Source organism: Mytilus trossulus, unplaced genomic scaffold (genome assembly GCF_036588685.1).
Source record: "Mytilus trossulus isolate FHL-02 unplaced genomic scaffold, PNRI_Mtr1.1.1.hap1 h1tg000138l__unscaffolded, whole genome shotgun sequence".
Lineage (NCBI taxonomy): Eukaryota > Metazoa > Mollusca > Bivalvia > Mytilida > Mytilidae > Mytilus > Mytilus trossulus.
Window position 1 is genome coordinate 2,197,235 of NW_026963302.1, and position 12,700 is coordinate 2,209,934.

Below are 12,700 nucleotides of genomic sequence, written 5' to 3' on the forward strand. Positions count from 1 at the left end.
AAGGTGTACATACAAAGGTATGAATACAAGTTCTTAATGCGCCAAAATAATAACTGCCAAAATATTTCGTATACCTTGTTCAATGAAAATCGCGAAATTTTACACCCGCGAAAATAACCAGCTATACGGTATTATAATCATCTGATGTGTACACTTGAAAAGTTGCATTTCTTCATCATTTACTTTTTTATCATAATAGGAAAACTAAATAAGAGAATTTTTTTTTTGGCCACACAAATTCATAAATCAAACTTCTGTCCTTTTCAATTACCGTACATTACAGTGTAATGATTCCTGTATAAGACAAATTGACTAATGTGAATCAGTGAAAACAGGGATGTTCCCACAATGTATCACCATTTTTGAAGCTGTCTATTTATTTTATGTCATTAGTATATATAATATGTCAGAAATTTCTTTTCCCAAACAGGGGAAACCTGAAAATCTTTAAATTTACATAGGCCTTATATCAGTTAATTAGTGAATTGGCCTTTTTTTCAATTCTTGATGCTATTACTACTCACCATCCATTCACTGACAATAGCATCTAACTTTTCTGGATAGGCCACATCCTGTTAAAAGAACATTGATAATAAAATGAAGGATCAAAGCAAATAAATCAAGAAATTGTATGCATTATTTTACTTAGCATATCCTCACTCATAATTCAGAGTAATGGAAAAACAGAAAGTTGTTATCAGACAGATCTGAAAAGCAAAATATGAAGTAATTCTGTTCAGTATCTTATGAGAAAAATGTGTCCAAAAATTTTAAGGCCATTCAACAAATTGAAAAATTGACGGTAATAGTCCCCTTTCGAGGTACTTCCTTCATCAGAAAAGTTCGTCAATTGTGTGCGCCTTTATATATTATAGTCATTTACCAGATAGAGGGGATCGCCTGTTTCCCTGCACTATTAAAGTTCATCAAGTGCCTTTGTGCTCATCATTATGCAGGATAAACTAGAAATAACATTGTTCCATATGTACTTTATCACAACTCCCTAATGACAGCAGTGCTTATAATTAATTATAAGAATTTAATTTGTATAATTCATGCAATATAGCATCATATTTTTTCAACTACTCACTCAACATGGGAAAAAAGTGGCAATGCATCTAATGCCCAAACAATGTTTATTAAAAGCAAAAATTTTGAAGAAAATGCCATGAACTCATAAGATGTCTATTAGATGTCTGAGAGATCACAATGACCATAACTTACAACTTAACATTGTCAAGCTGTTAATGAGTTATTATATAGAATCTTTTATTTTTAGAAATAATAACATTTATAAATAAGTCAACATGGTCAAAATCTTCAACTGACCAGGCCCTTTACATATGTTATACAAGTTATTGCCTTTAAAGATGATTTTTACCCATTTTTGTATTTTTTGGCAAAAACTATAAAAGATGGATACAGGAATTTTTGCCCATAAATGAACATTTTTAACCATTTCTTGCATTTTTATAGTATTGCAACTAAGAAGATAGAGAGAAACTCTTAGATGCATAAATGATCAGAAAAATAAGATCTTAAAATAAATCAACACTATAAGTTGCAATTGACATCAATGATCCCCTTTTAAGTCTTATACTGTAAATTGAAATCTATAATAATATAGTGTTTTTGCATGAATATTGGGGAATATTGTCCAGAGTAGAATTTTATATCGCATGAGCTTGCGAGTGCAATATATGTTCTACGAGGGACAATATCCCCCAATATTCATTCAATATCCCTTTCATTGTATAGCAATATAATATTTGAAAGTAAAAATTGGTTTAACTTAGATCTTGTCGTTGACGACGTCATGAAATTTGAAGATTTATTGCACTAGTGCAATATTACAATTTATTGCACGCTAACTTTTGGTTACTTTCTGTGGGAAATATTATATTGCTATGCAATAAATAGAAATACTTTGTACGATCACGTAGGCAAGGAATATGCTGGTTATAACCTCCATTGAAAACAAATACATATGCCACAAACTAAATCCTATATTTACCTGTATATATTATGAAAACCACTTTTTTTTCAAAAGTGATTATGTTCTACGGGTTGTTAAATATTTGCAGTGGTGTCTTGCCATGGGTTTGTTTGGACTTGTTTGTTTGCTTTTTGGCCTTGAATGTTTTTTATATGGATTAGACCATGGTTTTCTGGTTTGAATGGTTTTACACTAGTAATTTTGGGCCCCTTTATAGATTGTTGTTTGGTGTGAGCCAAGGCTCTGTGTTTGAAGGCCAAACATTGCCCTATAATAGTTTACTTTTATAAATTTTTATTTGGATGGAAAGTTGTCTCATTGGCACTCACACCACATCTTCCTATATCTATATATATGCACTTTACTTTCCATTCATTTTTTTTTTATTTAAAAGAACAAATTTTTCAAAAGGAAACAATTAAAAATACAATTCAAACTACTTGTTTATCAATATACATTATGTCGAACGTGTGTAACAAGCCCTTCAGTTTCAACATCAAACAATAAAGCATTATTTCCTATAACAAGCCAGCTTGCCAAAAAAAATATTCTAAAAAACAGATCAAATGGAAAGCAAATATGAAATTTAATAATGGCACTTTAATACTCGTCTGTGAAATGAGGGTGAGATTTATTCAATTTGTTCAATTTACACGGAAAACAACTAACATTGATTTTTTCTTCATTTATTTGATTCATTTCACCTAAACAAATATTATTTTCAAATTTTCCATATTTGTTTAAACCTTCAAATGGGACTAAGGAGAAAAATATTAATTAATCAATTCCAAGTCCAGCCAAAATGATTTTTTGATAATTTTGAACAAAATAGGATTATTTATCTGAAAGAAACTCAAAAATATTCCTAAATCCATACGTAATCATTGGAGAATAATTGGTGTACTACTAATGTGGTCGTTGACATAAATTATACTAATAATCAATGGAAATGGACGTAATTATCTTCTGATAAATTTGTCATCTTTGTGATAACATGTATAGACATCAGTGGGAAAATATTTTCAGATTTTATAATACCATAATTACTTATATAACATCGATTATTGTATCTAATTATCATCTATTCAGATATTTTCTTAAACATGCTTAATAATTTTTCGATTTATATTATTAACATAGAATAAACTCGAGAAAGGGAGTACCGGTATCAACCTTTGATAGATCAAGGCTACAGCAGTCAGGTGCTGCATGATATGAAAGATGAACAAGGCATTATCAAATGTATGATATCTTTTCAAATTAAAGAATCTTTATACGTCATAAAAACTTGTGCTTGTTTTAAACAAGATTGTTTATATCTTTCTAATGTGTCATTCTTTTTTAATTTCTTTAAATTGACTCTCAACAAATGAGTCTTAATTATCATGGTAGGGAAAAGGCAAATATTGATACTCCCATTGAAGAAGAGGACTTGAGTCTGGTTATTCCCTGAAATAGTGAGAGGCTTCTCTATTTATTTCTCCCTTGCTTGTCAGGTTAAGTCTTGTTATTCCCCCTGATGAGTAAAGGTTTTCTAGTTACTACTCTTGATTGAAACAAGTTCAAAGAATATTCCCCTTGATTGGAGGAAGTTGAGACTGCTTTTTCTCCAAAACATGAAGAACTTGCTTGCTGTAATACATGTAATAAGGGACTATAAGAGACAGTTTTAAATCTCTTGTATTCTGTATAAAAAAAATTTTGGTACCGTAAAACCTATATAAATGGGCCGGCTACGGGACTATGAAAAAGGGCGGATTTGGACAGTGATACTCTTTATTCAGTTTTCCGTTTTGACTGGAAGTAAATTACTTGTGAGGACCGATATATTGCATGTAAAAGTTATGTCTGATTATAAATTATAAACTGATAAAATAAAATACAAAACACAACAATGAAATTACATATGATCGTTGTTTTGAATTTTCATATTCATTGGCTATAGAAATTTAAGCAACTGGTTGTTCCTCGATTAAAAACAAATATATTTTCACGGTGATTTACATATCCTCTTTTATCGTATATTAAATATATCTTGGTAGCATTAGTCTGCGACTTCGTTTTTCATTTTTTTATTTGCATCATAATACTCGCGTGGTTTGGATTGTGAGACGAGATTTTAGATTTACCTATATGATCATTAATTTAAAACGTTGGTGTGTCTTGATTTAAAATTTCATCATCATTGAGATATTGTTGTACAGTGTTCAATACATATTGATTGTTGTCATCCGGGTGCTCTTAATTATCAGGTTCATTGGTTAAGGGGTTTACAACAGACTTCCTAGGAATTCCAAAACACAATGTAAATTCCTATTCCGTGATTTATTTTTTTATCCAAGTTAAAACGTAAGTTTAATACAAAATGTGTCTTCGGCGTGTCTTGTTTAATGGACACGTCATAATAAATAATACAGTTCACTAAGTTCACATTTTATCACCTGGCTAATTTATTACCTTGAAAGTCTCATCAAATAAACAAATATGTTTTGATTGCATATCGATCATTTGAAATTAATTAGACAGGTAATAATTGATTTAATTAAGAGTATTGAAACTGCATCATAAAACTGGCATTTGGAATACACAGGGTCTGGTTTAAAAAGAGTATTTTAACAAAGACTTTGAAGGATAGAAAATGGGACTGAACAGGAATCCGGTTTATTCAGGGTCTGGTTTACTCAAGTTTTAATGTAAATTAATATGGTCTTTTCTACTTATAGATTTTAAATTCAGTCTACATTAAACAAGAATGTGTCCTGTGTCCCCAGTTCCCAATCCGCACTATCAATTACTAAGTTTAATAAACCGTGAAAATGGGTGAAAATCTTTAATTTGGCATTAAAATTAGAAAGATCCTATCATAGGGACCATGTGTACTAGGTTTCAAGTTGATTGGACTTAACTTCATAAAATAATAACCTTGATCAAAAACTTTAAACTGAAGCAGGACAAACGAACGAATGAACGAACAGATGTACAGACCAGAAAACATAATGTCCATAAATAGGGCATAAAAATACCCTGAGAATTTCTGATGTCTTAAACTTATGCAAATTGTTGTGGTCACAAAAAAGTTACAAGATTTTATTGGCCGAGGAAGACAGAGTGGCTGGAAAGAACCACAGACCTTTAGCAGGAAAGCTTGCAACCCTAGTTCAAAATTCAATATGATATTGCCAGTTTCAAGCAATCAGAAAGTATAAAATGAAGTTGCACATAATATTTGAAGCAAGATTTCTTCAAATCCCAAATAAACTTATAACAACATTGTATAGCAGTGCACTAGAATAGACTATATAAAAAAGAAATATATAACTTTTCATTTACTTGTTGATGCATTTTATATAATTAATGCCAGTTCTGGTCCCTTGAAAATGTATCTTTGGAGTCAAATTTAGAATTTTGACACAACTTATTGACAAGACTTATTTTAAATTCCATATTTTAGATGTGGTGTCTGGCAATAGAAATTCTTCTAAGCTGAATAGAGAACATACCTCTGCCTTTTTGTTGATTACTGTTATTCGGTTAGATAATTTATTTTCTTCTACTATAGATTGTGTCTGCTCTGCCATGCTGCTAGCTTCTATTGCAAATACTACAAAAACGGTATACATATAAAGTATCTTTCAACTAATAACTAACTACTAACTATTAACGAGGCCGGGATAAGGTACCGGTATTTGATGTATCCACTAACAAATGGGAAAACTATCAGTTATAACTTAGCATTAAAATTCGAAAGATAATATCATAAGGAACATGTATACTAAGTTTCAGGTTGATTGGAGTTCAACTTCATCAAAAACTACCTCGACCAAAAACTTTAACCTGAAGCAGGACAGACAAACGAAAAAACGGACGCACAGACCAGAAAACATAATGCCCCTCTACTATCGTAGGTTGGGCATAAAAAAAAATCTTTCAATGTTGAATATTATTTTCGTGTCAGGTTGTGTTTGCTGCTTGGGCCTTAGATGAGGGAGTTTATTTCTAATGTAATCATAATCCATGTTTTATGGTTTTGTACAATATATATGTTTTGATGATCAGTTAAATGTTAGTGTAAGGTAAAAAAAAATGTCTTGAGGCAATACATGTATAACCAAAAAAACACACACAAAAGTTTTCCAGTATCATGAACAAATATGCAATACATTTATTCTAAGAAACAAGTATATATGAAAAGTGCTCTAGAGCAGACTCCTGCAGAACAGTCAATCCAATTTGACAGCATAGCATAGTCATCTACCCATGATTATGTCTAACCAAATATTGGACCTCTGAAGAGAAGTGTTCACAAAGTTGGCAAGACAGTAGCTGACCATTACTACAGTCTTGAACCATAATATGAGGAGGTATAATACATGCCATACCCACCACTTAAGGGCATACGATACAGTTTTGATCCTGTATTTACAATATAGGCTATTTTTTACGTGATTAAATCAAATATGTAATAAAAAATATACCTTCATGTGCTACTTTTTGAGTAAAATGAATTCGAAATTTTGTATATTTGCTCAAAATTTAGATTTGTGGCCGTAATTGATTTTTCGAGAGAAAGACATAACTTTTTTGTTATAAAAGATAACCACAAATTGTTTTCTGTTGAATAATCGGTAATTTCTGTATTTTATAAGTACCCTAAACAATTATGCATTTTTTATTCAGAAATAACTCATATTTATCAAATGTTCATGAATTGAGGAAAATACGCCATTTTTTTGCTGCATGTTTATCAAAATTAAAAAAAATCCTCTATTTACAGTTTTATAAAATTTGGGTCAGATAATCTCCCTGCAAAATGAAACAAATTTCTGTTTTGAAAAATAGGGGTCCATGAACTCGTTTTTAAATTAAATCAGTTTGAATGATAAAAATCAGTCCAAAAATGCATCTTTTCCCGATATGTCACAGTTTGACGTCGCGAAAATAACATTTTACGTTAGCAACGTCATTACCTCCCCTGTAACTGTATCGTATGCCCTTAAGGTAAATAGTCAAGAATCTGACCACTCTTCACTTTTTTTTTAATTTGTACTTGTTAGAATGTATTGGATATAACTAAAGGGACGAACCTTTTTTAGCACCAGCTTGTACACAGAACACACTAAGAATGCCTGTCCCTGCACCAATATCTGCCACAATCTTTCCTCGAATCTTCTCATAATTCTTCAGTATAGCATATCTGCAAAGTAACAAAGTTAAATAGATAAGTTGATCATGTTGATATGCTGAAATGGTTCTGCACCATAATCAATATCTTACTGCATACATGTATCAACTTAATCAGGGCAACTTTAGTAATATTATGACTATAAAAATTAGCTCTTTAACTTTTATCAAATAAGAAACTTGTTTATGATGCTCAGCCATCATATTGATTCATTTTCATATAAAATAAAAAGGGGGGATTGCATAATTGAAAGTAACTAATAACTTGTAAAATTTTTATACTATTTTACATTTCCTTTTGAGGATAAATCTACTTTTTGGAATTTTTAAAAACATGGTAATTACACAAATTAAAGTACACATAAGCTCAAAATAGTTACCCAAATACTATAATTGTGAAAATCGTGCTCATGCCAATACCCCATTCTTATTTAATTAATCAAACTCAAATTACGCTAAGTAGATTTACAAAGCAATTAAAAAGAGACAAGATCATGATAATACAGCAAATTAAGCACACAGCAGACATTACCAGATTGATTGTAGTAATAAATCTTAACCTACAATGAATAATTAACAAGACTTCTTGTGTGATCTCCACAAACCTGTAGGCATTTGTTCTAACAGCGTCACTTAACATCTCTTCATGTATCGATATATCAGCATAACTTCTGAAATTATAAAGGTAAACATTGGAGTACAGATGGGAACCTTTAATGAATAATTAATAAAAGGAAATTTTATGAGCTGTGATTGTCAAGGACAAAATATCAGGTAAATATAGGAATATGGAAGCTATGAGCTAAAACAGCAACATATATGAGAGTAGAAAAACAAATACTAGCAATTCATAATTTTTTGTGGCTTTTTTAAACAAACCGTCTCTTAGGCCAGACTGAACTGTTTTTGTGATCCTAAAGATTGGATCAAAAATAAAATCTAGATTGTTTGATGTGGCCTAAAGCAAGTTGTCACCTTACACAAGGAATTTTCGAAGGGTGACCCTATGCTCCAAAAAGTTGTTTATTTTACCAATAACTTTGTTAGGGCTACATAAATGGTACACCACATAAATATATTAAAGTTTATCTTACCTCCTATACATTTGTAGGAATGTGATTGGTTAAAAGCGCCCTGGTGGAGACCATTTATATTTTATATTAGGCTAGTAGGGAGGCAGGGCTTATCTCATACACAGTTAGTAGTGGTGTTACATCCGGGATCCCTTTATATACCATATAAGGTAGTAGGAAGGCGGGGCTTATTCCATACACGGTTAGTAGTGGTGTAACATCCCTTAATAAAAACAAAACAGTACTGAGAAAAAATCCTAAAAGTTTCAAGAGACGAAGAAATTTGAAGATTGTAATAAATTCATAAAACACATTTAAAGTCATAAGAAACGAGTGACCGGTGAAAAATAATGTTCTTCCTATTCTTGAACCAATGCATACTAACATCATAAACTTAGTTTTCTGTGCACAAATTTATAATTTTTTTCGTGCAAATGTTGATTTTTTTTTTCAATCGGTCAGTGTTGTTGTGAAAATATGGCAGGTAATTAAAGTTCGTGTTTTGAAGCCGAAGATTAACGATTGTCACCTGTTGGTAAACAATCGACAAAAAATCAACAGCAAAGCATGAAAATTGAGCATGTGTTTAACATGTAAATTCAGATAATAGTTTATTTTAAAGACACCCATGCGTATTGTGATCACCAGATTTTAACGAGATGGGTCACACTGAGGTCACTTTGCATACGGAAAAAATGTCAGGGAATTGTTTCCTGGAAGGAAGAAATTAAAATAAAGTTAACTTCTTCTTAATATGAATAAATTAAAGAAATTTCTTCAGAAAAAAGTATATGTACATCAGTTTTATAATGAAAACTATCCATTGAGTTATAAAAAAACATATGCATTATTTTTTTTGATTTGAGGTTTCTTATGACTTAAAACCTAACAAGCTGTTATTATGTTGGTATCTGTTTTTGTAGGATCGATTGAAGTATATAGTTTCTTAATGCTAACAGTATTGAAGAGTTGCTCATTTTGATAGGTCACTAGTCTAAATTTCACACGTTAAGATACAAATGTAGTCAGTTAGATAAATTCGTTACATAGTGAACTAGTGACCTAATACAGTACATGTATATATGGGGTCAGTAAATTCCATGTGGGGATTCAAGCTTTGCTCTCACCCCATATGAAATTTACTGACCCCATATATATCGTAATAGGTCACTAGCACACTTTATTACTGATAATATTTGATGGCTTTATATTGAGCCATGTTCAGTTCTGATTTAAAAAATAATAATTTCAGATTGCTGTCTCAGCGATGTGTATATCCCTCATCTCTTTTTAATCTTCAGTTGCAGGAGTTCCTTTGAAAATGTGCTCTACCATGAATAATGCTTTTTAAGATTATATCTTATATAGTAAAACCATACTAATTTATTATTTAGTAGTACTAGCAAAATACATGTAATACAACATCACTGTGTTATTGATTTTCAGAAACTGCAATAAATAATTATTATCCTTTTTACACAAAATACAAACCCGAAATTCAAACCTGTGAAAATGAATCTTTTTGAAGTTAGTACACCAATTAACCCAGTCTTACAACTACAAATTATCAATTAAAGATGCATTAAATTTTGCACCATGGGACCATGTTTTCACTTTTAATTTCTAACATTTCAATTACATGAACAGAGTATGACATCTTTCTGGTAATGTGGATTTATTGAAATGCAGCATTATATCATAATTACATCAAATTCAATTATGAATGTTAATACACTAAGCAATTTATAAAAATATCTTTCCCTCCTAAAAATTTAATCTTATTGGGGGAAACCAGGAAATTGAAAAGTTACTTAATTTCAAAATTTTAATTTAAAATCAATCTAGTTCCTGAAACTTTAAATAATACATTATATTTTTTTTTCATTTTTGGAACTTATTATTACTTTGAAATTTTCTTAACGAAAGTATGATTCTTTGTTTTGTATAAAACAAAAGTCTGGCTTTGAAGCTTAATATTGTTCAGGAACCTGATATATTCATCAAGATGCATAAGAAAAGTTTTTCCCAATACAAATGTATTACATTTATGAGGGTAGTAAGGGGCTGTTTTTGTACATCATTTGTATGCATTTTTACTTCAAGTATTGATGCTGAAAGGCTATTTTAATACCTTTTAGCTATGTTATGTATACAAAATGTTCTACTCAAACATAATCACTTTTTTTTTTTAAATTCCTCATAGCACTTATCGGCCTTTACAAACCTCATCTATATTTCAATCATTCCTTGCAAGATTCAAACCCTAAATAACAAGAGGGCACACACTGAAATGTCTCGCCTTCTTTATTAATCATTGATACTTTGTTGAAAGGCCTAAGTATATAGCTTTATTAAAAACTGTCACATAAACTTAACATTAACCAAGATAACTAAACAAAGACCAATGAACCATAAAAATGAGGTCAAGTTCAGATGAACCATGCCAGGCAGACATGTGCAGCAAACAATGCTTCCATACATCATATAGTTGACCTATTACATGTACTTATAGTATTAGAAAAATAGACCAAAACACAAAAACTTAACACTGAGCAATAAACCGTTAAAATGAGGTCGAGGTTAAATTAAACCTGCGCAACTGACATATATATCATAAAATATTTCCATATACCAAATATAGTTGAACTATGGCATATAGTATAAGATTAAAAGACCAAAACTCAAAAATTTAAATTTGACCACTCAACCATGAAAATGAGGTCAAGGTCAGATGACATCTGCCTGCTAGACATGTACACCTTACAAACATTCCATACAACAAATATAGTAGATCTATTGCATAAAGTATGAGAAAAACAGACCAAAACACAAAAACTTAACTATAACCACTCAACCATGATAATGAGGTCAAAGTCAGATGACACCTGCCAGTTGGACATGTACACTTTACAGTCCTTCCATACACTGAATATACAAGCCCTATTGCTTATAGTATCTGAGATATGGACTTGACCATCAAAACTTAACCTTGTGCACTGATCCATGAAATGAGGTCGAGGTCAAGTTAAAACTGGCTGACAGGCATGAGGACCTTGCAATGTATGCACTTACTAAATATATTTATCCTATTACTTATAATAAGAGAGAATTCAACATTACAAAAAATCTGAACTTTTTTTTCAAGTGGTCACTGAACCATGAAAATGAGGTCAAGGACATTTGACATGTGACTGACGGAAACTTCGTAACATGAGACATATATATACAGAGTATGAAGCATCCAGGTCTTCTACCTTCTAAAATATAAAGCTTTTAAAAAGTTAGCTAACGCCAACGCCTCCGCCGCTACAGCGGCCGGATCACTATCCCTTTGTCGAGCTTTCTGCAACAAAAGTTGCAGGCTCGACAAAAACTACCTGAATCTTAAGTGTATCTTCATCTGACAAGGGCCATGACTCAAATTTGTGTTATGTTGATATTGTAACGCTTAGAGTTTTTTTTCTGTATACAGTTTATCTCTAGCTATGATTGTTGTTGCCCTCCCCTCATTATCAGAAGAGCTTGTCTTGTTGAACTTTTTTCAAAACATGTATTTTACCCTGATGTTCTATTTTTGGTCATGATGGCTATGGTCAATCATCAGACAAATTTTCCAAACTAGGTATCCAATGATGATTATGGCTAAGTTTGGTTCTAAATTAAATGTCCAAGTAGTTTAAAAGGAGACAATTTTTGTAAAAGTGACGTTGGACAACAGTTGACAGAATCATTCTATCCAAACTTCCCATGCAGGTATGAACTACACAATTTTGATTGATTGATTGTTTGTTTGTAAGATGAATGACACTTTTAAGCGCCACCTTAGGGCTATTTTGTGGTGTCCAGTTTTAGTTGTTGGAGAAAACCATGTTAATCATTGTTTTTACCTGTATAAGAATGATTTTTTGTGGATCAAATCAGATAATCAAATGATTTACCTTTGTTTCACTCTCAATGTTGACATTCTTTTCCTTTAAATAATTGAACATGCACAATGAATGTGGTATCCATTCCGAGCTAAGGGGTTAAATTGAAACTTACAGGAGTATGGATTCAATGAGGTTGAATTATTCACTTGCAAGTGAATAATTCATCATCAATGTTTCTTAGCTTATGTTGTCAAAATGGAACCATTATAACTGTCATAATTGCTAAAAGCAAATTATTATTCCACTATTTCACTTTCATTAATGATTGAACAAAAAACATCAAATTTCTTATATATCTTTTACCCAGTGCCCCTTGAAATATGTAGGATATGTTTACATAGTTATAAAGTATTTACAAATCTCTCTGAAAATAAATTTTATGATTTTCAGTACAAACTTTCACTTAAATATTCAGATTCTGAAAGATCTTATAAAAATGACTCATAAAGACACATCAAAGAATGTTCCTGTAATCATGGTAATGTCACAATCATAATTACAAGAGTATAGCAAGAATTTGA

General features: G+C 31.1%; 1 protein-coding gene across 1 annotated transcript in view; it reads right to left on the reverse strand.

Annotated features, from left to right (window-relative positions):
- LOC134700372 (protein arginine N-methyltransferase 6-like) overlaps nucleotides 1-12,700 on the reverse strand; it is a 32,925-nt gene that overhangs the window by 9,197 nt on the left and 11,028 nt on the right. Inside the window, exons 3-6 of the mRNA XM_063561726.1 lie at nucleotides 7,783-7,848; nucleotides 7,081-7,190; nucleotides 5,497-5,597; nucleotides 525-572 (exon numbers count right to left, since the gene is read on the reverse strand). Coding sequence (XP_063417796.1) covers nucleotides 525-572; nucleotides 5,497-5,597; nucleotides 7,081-7,190; nucleotides 7,783-7,848 — 325 coding nt within the window. The remainder of the gene's footprint in view (nucleotides 1-524; nucleotides 573-5,496; nucleotides 5,598-7,080; nucleotides 7,191-7,782; nucleotides 7,849-12,700) is intronic.